This window comes from Carex rostrata, chromosome 4, assembly GCF_964058835.1.
Source record: "Carex rostrata chromosome 4, lpCarRost1.2, whole genome shotgun sequence".
Taxonomy (NCBI): domain Eukaryota; kingdom Viridiplantae; phylum Streptophyta; class Magnoliopsida; order Poales; family Cyperaceae; genus Carex; species Carex rostrata.
In genome coordinates, this window is record NC_135921.1 from 11,553,204 (window position 1) to 11,563,749 (window position 10,546).

General features: G+C 33.8%; 1 protein-coding gene across 1 annotated transcript; it reads right to left on the reverse strand.

Moving 5' to 3' along the window:
- Positions 1-3,292: 3,292 nt before the first annotated feature.
- Positions 3,293-6,674, reverse strand: CKX7 (cytokinin oxidase 7). The gene is made up of 4 exons (XM_078301494.1): positions 5,829-6,674; positions 5,333-5,605; positions 4,254-4,516; positions 3,293-3,808 (listed from the first exon to the last, which is right to left on the reverse strand). The coding sequence occupies exons 1-4, from the start codon at positions 6,525-6,527 to the stop codon at positions 3,493-3,495; spliced, it is 1,551 nt and encodes a 516-aa protein (XP_078157620.1). The 5' UTR covers positions 6,528-6,674; the 3' UTR covers positions 3,293-3,492.
- Between the last annotated feature and the right edge of the window lie 3,872 nt (positions 6,675-10,546).

A 10,546-nucleotide genomic window follows, 5' to 3' on the forward strand; every position in this document is an offset into this window, starting at 1 on the left:
GGCTCGGCATCGTGTTTCCAAATGCTCTTTTCAAATCATTAATTTCTTTTTATTATAAAAATAATGTTTGTTAAGATAATACTGCTTGTGTAAAAGATATATACAGGTTTAAAGCTACTTGGATGCTTTCGGCTGAGTATTATAATAAAGAAATTGAGGACAGTTTGATGGATATATATCAGATCAAATTATGTCTGATGTCAGATTATAATCGTTCAATCTATATTAAGATGCACATGAAGAACTTTAAAATTTGTGTGAATTATGTGCTCTCAAATTTTGAAAAAGATCGAACAATTCCGATCAAACATCAAACTAAAGTTCACCATTTGATGATGATATTTATCATATTTCGAGACAACAACGTGTAATAAAAAATCACAGTATATAAAATTGAGATTGAAGTAACTCAGGGGCGGACCCAGGATTTTTGCCAAGAGGGGCAAAAAAAATATCAAATCAGATTTAAATAGCTTATCGGATTTAAACTCATTAACTAATTGAGCACTCGATAAAAAAAATAATGTTTTGACTTATTTTTTCAACACCGTAACTTATAATTTCTGATCCTATAACTTATAATTAATATTACCAATCATAATTCAAAAAATTTATTTTGATTTTAATACTAAATTTAACCCGAATTACAACTCAAACACCCAACGGGGGGCAAAAAAATTTCCAGGGAGAGGCAGAGTTGATCGGTGCCAATAAATCACCACTAAAACTCAAAATCCAGGGGGGGCGACTGACCCCCCCCCCTGTGCTACAGTAGATCTGCCCCTGGAAGTAAGTCCGATGAACATTGGATCTACTTTGGACTCCAACTAGTTCTAAAACCGTCAATCAACATTAAGATTGGTGCACACGTTAAATGAAGCAGATGCGCACGAATTCAATGCAGAGTGTACCCATCTTAATGCAAATCGGACGGTGATTACACCATCGAACCAAAATAGGTCCAATGGACATGGGACCTACTCTGAATTGTATAAAATTACAAGAGCAAAACTAGGGTGTGATGTGCTCAAGAGGGGTTAGTGAGCACATCTCCAAAAGACTATCAGATTAACTTCAAATTACGAATTCAAACTGTTGAAATCCAAATACTTCGTGAGTGATGTATGTACATGTAAAATTTTTCAAGTTTCGAATATTTTTAGCACATGGTCAAGCGGTCAAAATAATGAACATTTTTAGCACATGTTTTATGTATTAATTTTTCATTATTTTATTGATCGCTTGACCATGTACTAAATGAATTCGAAACTTTAAAAAGTTTACATGCACATACATCACTCACGAAGTACTTGAATTTCAACGGTTTGGATTCGTAATTCAAAGTCAATCTGATAATCTTTTGGAGGTGTACTCACCAATCCCTCTTGATGAGCACATCACACACTAGTTTTGCTATTTTACAACATTGATGATGATTCGGAATTTATACTAATTAATATATGTCACCCATCAATGTCTCCTTTCCTTAACCTTTGATCCTTCATTTTAAATCTAGACAGTCTAGCGACATGGTTACAATAATTCTAAATTACGAAAGGTTGATCTAAAATGACCAATTTGAAAAAAAAAATTAAATAAAATTCGTCAATGTACAAAAAAAAGTAAAAAAAATAAATAAATTTTTAGGTCTCGATCGTGATTTTCTTTTTAATAAAAAAAATAAATCTTCTGAAAAGGAATTGATTGTTTTTTTCTTCGAAAAATATATAGAACTTCATTTGGTGCGGTTCCATCAAGGACTTGCTGGTGAAACACACTAAGGCCGTGTTCAGCTGTAAAGGAATGCATGGGATGGGATGAGATTTCTCAAATAATTCCCATCACCGTTCGGTAGTCAAGGATTCTCCCAAATCAATTCCCATTAAATTCCCATGCAACTTATTTTTTCTCTTCCAAAAACACTGTTTCAATGGGATAAATCAAATTGAGTCTTAGTTCATTATTTTTTTCCCAATTGGAGCAACTACTATGAAGATCAATATTTTTTGTTGTTTCTTAATTAACATGATTAATATATTTTATCATAATTATGAAAAGAACATTTTTTTTACAAAATTTTAATTTAAGAAATAATAATTAATAAATATTATTATGTTATTGTTTAATCATTTATTTAATTATATTAATAATTATTAATAATTATTTGTTACTAATTAAAAAATAAAATTACCTACATATTGTTTCAATTAGAACAAAATAAACAGAAAAGTCACCAAGTTTTTTTTCTCAATAGATAAGAAATTGAAATAGATACATGTATTTTAATAATAAATCAAGATTTCCCACAACTAATCCCACGGTACAACCGAACACTCATTTCAGTACATTCCCATAATCAATCCTATGTGTACCTGTGGGTTCCCACTTTTTCCAAAGTGAGTTCCCATCCCCGTCAAATCCCATCCCGTGTAATCCCGTGACAAACGAACACGCCCTAATGGTGTTGTCCCTGCAGTTTTCAGATAAATTTGCAGATAAATTTGTAGTAAAAAATGAATGAAAAAATCTGAAGAATTAAAATTTTATTTCTAAAATAAATTATCAACAATACAGCAAGTCATTTGTACATTTGAGAAATATAATATTTATTCTTTTTAATTTGATTACAGTGCACTGTACTATATTGTGCGTCAAGAATAATAGTAGGTAGGTATCAATTATTTTGAAGCATGTTTATATCCTTTTACACATCATGAAAGCACAACGTGCATTCAGGCCGTAGAGTTGTCAAAACATGAATTATGACAGAATTGATGGCCACATCCAGGCTGTCCTGTATTCATGCCTACTTTTAGGATTAAACCTCCCAATCAGATTGCTATCATGTTCTGAAATATGAATTATATGTCTAATCTAATCTAACATGTCAACTTCACTGTATACATGCACTAGGAGACCTCGAATTATATGTCTAATCTAACATGTCAACTTCACTGAAATATGAATACCATTATGGATATCATTTTCTTTCATGAATGAATGAATGATTGCTATCATGTTAGCTCTCTCCTTTTGCCGTTAAAATCAAATTAACAAGTAATTATTTTTGCAGAGCAGTTCCGGCTTTATGCAACGCACTAACTGTATGCAAGACTTTTGATTATATAATATGTGCTCTGCATTAAGTCAAAACTACTCTGGTAATATCCTTACCCAAATTAATCATCTTATGCAATTGATCCTTGCAAATAGCAATTCAACATTCCATACATTCACAGTTATATGTGAATTGAGCTTGTAAATGAAATAATTTCTAAATGAAGAACATATATTGAGATGGAGAAATTAATGCTTTTGCTTCAAACGACCAGCAACTGTTACAAAGAGAGAAATGCTTCTAGCTAGAACTAACCACTGATCATCCAATTTTAATTTAGCCAACATTTCTGGACTGATACCAGATTTCCTTTTTTTTCTTATAATTAATACACCTCTTGATCAATTTCTTCTTCCCTAACAAGCTACAAAAGTTTAATTGGAGACCCGCGAGAAAATCTTTTGCCCGGGAGCCAAAACAGCCGTCCGATCATACTGTTTCTTCCTCTTAACGAATCTCAACCATCCGTCATCGCCGAAGTGCTCAGCCCAATCGGTCTCTGATTCGTAATGCGGGAGGTAGAGTTTGAAGTCATAACCATTCGACCGACAACAGTCGATGATATGGCGGTTCTGAGCAAGAACCTCCTCAATTCGGGGGCCATTAGGGTATGGCTGGGGAAACCGGAGCAAAGCCACTAGATAAAATATCTCGCTCTTTGGCAATGCCGCCGACATCTTCTCATCCCACCTGGATTCCAAGTAAACATATGATTAATACAAAAGAAAAAACACAAATGGCACACCAAAATTGCCACAGAAAATCTATCTGTTGTTGAAATTAAAACGCTTTAACTGCTCTTCAGTTTCCTTTCCTTCTTTCGAGAACGACGAGAAGAATCAATGAGTCTCTTCTGTACAATTTATTCAGATTTAATGCTCATGTTAACAAGAGATCTTTAAGTTTTGGGGGACAAACTGGGGGATGAAAGTGGGCCCACGAGCAAGAAACTGTCGCCTAAATGCAAAACAGCTATTAATTGTATCCCAACAATATACCATGCATGATGCATTGCATTCCTTTATTAAATTATATATACTGTATAATTCTTAACGAGTAACGAACTAACGACCCCTGCTGAAGTACCAAATTTTTTGTGTAAAATAAGAGAGAAGATAATAATATATATACTCACTTGTTTCGGAGCATCGGATAGACGAGCATTGGGCCACCGATACCATCCTTGAGAATGTTTTTGAACACGCGACGATCAAAATCGACAATATCAGACGATGCAATGAACAAGTTGAGCCAAGGATGCGGTGTTGCCCAACTTCCGCTTGCACGCGCCTCTTTTTCGACGTGCTTGACACGTGACAAAAAATCTACATAACTCACGTCAATTGTAAACTCCAGTCCTCGGATGTATTTTAATGGCCGCAACATCTCGTGCACTCTCTATAAATAAGATAAGAAATTATTTCATTAATAAGTCTTTTTATTAATAAGATGACTTTATAGTTAAAATCAATTGAAATCATGTGTGAATTTTGAGATGAATTTGGAGGCAAAATATGAAATAAGAAGGAAAGAATAGGGAACTTGGTTGGTGGTTGCGCATGGGAACAAGTTTGGGGATTCCTCACGGGCATGTACAAGGGCATTTACGTCACGCCATGGATTCTTTTGGACGCATGTCGGTCGTAAGTGTCTACGACTGGTTCCCAGCGTCAGTACAAATCCATCAGCCATAATTTATGGCAAGAAATAAAACCATTTCCGGAAATACCCTTGCCAATCAGTGTTCATGGTCATGGCAACATTGGCAAGACATTTCGAATATATATCGTAAGGTTTGAGTTGTAATTTAAAAAAAAAATCAGGCTGAATAAAAGGAAAGATGACGTCAGCATATCCCAGGAAGATACACGACAATGCAGACGTCCGACCTATGCACACGACCGCGGTCTAGTACTTCCTCTCCAGTTGGAACAAACTGGATAATTCATAAACCATTTGATTTTCTAATATTTCATTAGCTTCATTTGTTTTATAAAATATCCCACTTTCATATTGGTTGGAATATTATATAATTTAAGAATTTGTTTTAATTGGTGTACACAATCAATAATTTGTGGAAAGGAGCATCAGGAGGGAAAAACTAGCATGTCCTCATTTCCTGAAAAAAGGAGTGGAACAAACAGCAACTTACCAAAAGAAACTACTAGAATGACGAAAATACCCATAAGAGTTTCACCCCCCAATAATTCTTACCTCGTCCACTTTGTCGCTCTGCTGATTGTTGAAATGAACCGCCACCTCGAGGCAGTACAAGACCGGACCGGATCCGACCGGTACTTTACCCGAGTCGAAGCTCGGACCGGAGCGGAATTCTACCGATGGCCATCCGTTGACTGGGTCGGAGCTGTTAACGAACGCAAATCCTTCCACGTAATCAAATGCTTCCGACCGGGTTCGGTTCACGAGCTGCTCCGCATCGGCCGAGTATTCTTCGAATTTGTCGTACGCAACTCTTATCCACCTTACCTGTATAGAGAATTCTTCTCTCTGTAATATTCTATCTATGTCCAATAAAATATTTGGAATTTCAAAGAATCTGATCATAGTTAATTTTGTTTTCTTTAAATATAGCAATTGTGAACTAAATCGACGAATCTAAATCATATTTATCCCAATAAAATAATCTGATCAAATAATTCAGGAAATAACAAAAAGAAACTATGTTCTTTCAGCATAAATTTTGTCTTACCGTGCTCGGTGCGGGTTGGAGACGAAGGCGTGCCCGTGTTATAATCCCGAATTGCCCAAACCCTCCGAGCACCGCGTAAAACAGCTCTGACAAGTCCACGGGAGAACACACATGGCACTCGCCGTCTCCCGTGACAACCTCCATTTGCACCACATTGGCCACCTGTGGGCCATGCCTGAAAGCCTGCCCACTGACCCCACCGTTCGATAGTGTACCACCAACTGTCAGCCCCAAGTAATCGGTCCATGATACCGGGGCCATGTTATAATTTTTTACACACCATTCCAACACCTCTTCCCATAGTGCCCCTCCTGACACGTCAACACAGTACTGCCCGTCGTCGGGCAAGGTCACCAGTTCCATCTTTTGGTCTAAGGAGCGCATGTTAAGAACAAGGCCGCCGTCTGATAACGATTGCCCGGAGATCGAGTGCCCGTTGCCACGTGCCGTGACAGTGAGATGATGCGTGCCAGTGGCGAGACGGATGGTTGATGCCACATCAGCGGAGGTTTTGGGATGGATGACTGCAGCTGGTACAGCATGGAAGGTGCCACCGAAATCAGATGACGCGGTGGCGATCCATGGGTCAGCTTCGGTCCCGGTACAGGTACAGGTACCGGTACCGGTACCGGTAGGGTCTCCAGCAACCGACGGAGGGTTGGGAGTTTGGTTTTGTTGGGGGTCAAGGTAAGCTATCATTGGATGGCGATGGCGATTAATTGTGTGTGAGAATGTATGTGGGTGCGTGTACGGGAATGGTGTGGAAGTGTTGTGTGCTTTTGAAAGAGAAGTGGGGTTTGGTGGTGTTGTGAAAATAAGATGAGATAACGCTCGCTCTTTCGTGTCGATTTGAATCGGTGGTGGGGATGTGGGGCTCCAATTTATTTACTCCCCACTGCGTCACAATTTCATTTTTTATGTTTTGCTAGGTAGGGCTGCTAAGTAGCACCGAGAGATTCAAGTGTTTTTTTTTTTTTTTTTTAAGTATTGAAACTTGAGAGATTCAAGTGTTGTCTTAGGATTTACCACTAGTGTTTTAATTAATTCAAATGGGATGCATGCATGTATCGGTTATGTCATTTATGAATATTTATGCAACACAAAATCACTCGTATAAAGGAATTTAATTATTGTTAAATAACAAATTTTCTTCAATTAGACAAATTCAATTGAGCATTTAATGTAATGTATTTTAGATTATACTAATATATGGTTGCATTTATTTCAGCTAAATTTATAAAAAGTTCTATTTAGTCTGTAATTTGTTAAACTTATGAACATACATTTGCGTCCATTATTCACATTAGTTACTGCTTATAAAATAGACAATAATCTGCTGCATGCATGATGCATGCATGTTGAAATCGTGTTGTAAAACATTCCTTTGCCTTTGAAAATAGTGCTAATTCAAACCTTTTTTTTTATAGTTTAATTAACAAAATATATTGTGACTACAAACATAAAAATATTTATCGAACAAAACTTGATCATCCTGAAAATAGTGCCGTTGTCACTTTTCATTTTCTTAATTTCTAATTTCAATTTCCAATAAACTTGCAAAGCATGTTTATTATAAATTCATATTACCTAAGGTAACAAAATATTTCCGTTTAGATCATGACTGTCTGATCAAAATCTGCATGAATATCAAAGAGCCCGAATTTTGATTGAACGTTCGGATCTAAGCATAAATATTATGTTACCTCAGAGGATATGAACTCGTTAAATACAGCCGCCTACAAGATACTACTGATTTCTTGGCACAAAGATATGATTTATTAGTAACAGATTAGAAAATTAACTGCCTACTTATGTTGACACTTGTACAAACCAAATTATTGACTACATGATTTGAAAGTTGATTCATAATTATCTAGTATATTTAAAGAGAGAGATTATGGACTATATGCCAAGTCGATATGTTAGATGTGAAAAGGATAATATTTAAGTGAATGTATAAAATTAATTTATAGGTAAAGAAAGTTGCATGAAATATATTTTAAATTTGAGTAAGGTTTGGGTGCTCATGAGGTTTTAATGTGCTACGGTCTTAAAAATCTATTGTATAAACTTCAAACTTTGATTTAAATATTATAGTAAATTGGTTATATAATGAACTTGTAAAATACCAACTTTTATTATTTTTGTAATTTGTTTACTATTTTTTATGATTTATGAAAGATGATAAAAAATTATCAATGTTTTAGATCATTTTTTTGTCATCTTTCATATATTATAAAAAATAATAAAAATTCGTATTCTACAAGTTCATTATATAAATAATTTACTAAACTACATAAAATCAAAGTTTAAAGTTCATGCGATATGTTTTTAAGACTGTAACACGGAATGCCTTGTGCTATTTATAGTATCTAAGCCTTATTCTTTAAATTTTAACTTTATTATTTGAATGTTTAAAGAAAATCCCACATTAACGTAGCATCTACGTGCCATATTTTATTTTTATTTTTATTTTGATGCTAAAATATGAGTAAAGCTAATATACACTTAAGTGTACCGTACTCTTAAGTTTAGGCCGTTCAATTTCTTTAAAAGTCGTGCTATCACGACTTTTAAAGAAATCGAACGGCCTAAACTTAAGAGTACGGTACACTTAAGTGTATATTAGCTTTACTCCTGAAATATTATCACAATTTTGAATCGAATATAATTTAAAATAAAGGAGAAATTCAGGAACCACATATTGCAGCACTAATTTCAAAACCGCTACTATTTGGAGCACAGATTAATTCAAACACAGGAAATTGACTGTTTAGAATACGGCTGAAAGAGAGCACTCTTTTTTCTTCAAAAAAATTTAGAAATACCGAAAAAGAAGATAACAGAGGATTGAGAATCTGAGAGGAAAAAATCAAGTGAGGCTGCGGTACTATGTATAGCATATAATGATCCACAATAAATTAATATTTTCTTTAAGTTCAAAAAATCAATCTGAATCATTTAATATAATCTCTATGTAATAATGTAAAGTACTTGTAGATTAAATTTTATATTTTTTTATAACTTTTTTAATGTTTTTTTAGATAAATAGGTAGAAATTTTCTTGATCTAAAATTGTAGACCATTCAAAAATAGTGATTCTACTCAACTAAAAAAATAGTGATTTTATTCAAAAATAGTAAGTGGCGAAAGCTGGCTAATGATTGTATTAAAAAAGATTTAAAATTTTACAAACCAGGATTACCTGGCTTAACCTATTTCATGAAACGTGTTTCAGATAAATAATATATATTAAAATAATTTTTTGAGATGATATTAGCTCCAATAATATTAAAATTCTAATTTGGAATTTAGAAACCTGACAGCATTGTTGAACTTTTTTTCCTTTCTTCGTTTTTGCCAAAAAAAAAAAAAAAAAATTGAACTGGAATTTCAAATTCCGGTCCGTAAATTCCAAATTTTATTTAATAGTTTCTTAAGGTATTAATTTGAAATTTCATATTCATTAAATAAAAAAATGGTTTAAAGGGCAAATCAGTGAAATCACTATTATTATTGATATGATAGCACATGAAAACATTAGAAAAATGAAAAATAAAATCTCAATATGTCTTATCAAGTGAGCAGGTAAAGATATAACATTGATAAAAATACTATATTTATAAAGATATGATACTACTTATTAGAAACTTACAAAATAACATGTTGCTATCAAATCACAATGATTCTTTTACAATTAATTCTTTTACAATTAATTCCTTCATCAACTTTATTCCTCTTAAATACCGAATTCAATATAATCTAGTTATAGATTTTCCGGTCTTTTCTAGCAACCGCCAACTGTTTTTTATGTTTATTTATGAGGAGCCTATCGTGCACCGGGTCTATGTCTTTAATTTTTATTGACATTTGGAAGAGTTGATACAGTAGACATGCGGCTTGTCTGCCACTCTGTTTAGAAAAGGCAAAGTGTTAAGAAATGGTAAATTTGGATTGCAATAGTTCATTTAAGAAGATCCCGGATTTTCTATAGCCTCTTCCCATGCGAACGCTTGTGTGCTTTGAGTTGCAAATAAATGGTAAAGATTTTTCTTTTCTTTTCTTTTCTTTTTTTTTGAAAAAAAATACAGAAAACCCAGATTGGTATTACAGGAACTATATCAGATTACAACCATAGTGACAAACGAATAGTTCAGGTTCGGGTTCTGTTCGGTGAGATTAAAAATTCGTGATTCGGGTATAATTCGGTAATGATTCTATACAATAAAGAAGCTTGAAAAAAAATCGCATTTTTTTTGCAAATAATTCGTGACTCGTGAATAAAATGTATTATACATTTTTTTGCATTTTATTCAGAGTTCGGTTCGGAAACATCAAAAAAACGTTTAATACGCGAATTATTCACAAATTAAATGCATATATTGTCATTATGATTACAACTATGAGAAATGGTAAAGATATTGACAGCGTTGTCACGACTTTATGCATCGCACAAGTTATATATTTTCTTTTTATTTTAGCATTTTTGTCTTGTTGTCCATGCACTCCAGAAGTAAAAACAATACTATTAATATTTAGAATCCTGATAACAATACCTGCAGCCTCAATCCCGCAAAAAAAAAACGACTGGGCCACTAAATCACGAGGAGAAATACGAGTATTTAACATTAATAACTGAACTGTTAACATTTGCTCATTAAAGTATTAATCTCTAAGCAATGAACTCTATTTTTTTAGACCAAAACTGTCGGTCTATT

Coding starts and splice junctions, on each gene's coding strand:
- CKX7 (XM_078301494.1), bottom strand. CDS start 6,527: ATGATAGCTTACCTTGACCCCCAACAAAACCAAACTCCCAACCCTCCG. Junction 4,517..5,332: donor AGAGCGACAAAGTGGACGAG/GTAAGAATTATT, acceptor TCTTATTTATAG/AGAGTGCACGAGATGTTGCG. Junction 3,809..4,253: donor TATCCGATGCTCCGAAACAA/GTGAGTATATAT, acceptor CTTGGAATCCAG/GTGGGATGAGAAGATGTCGG.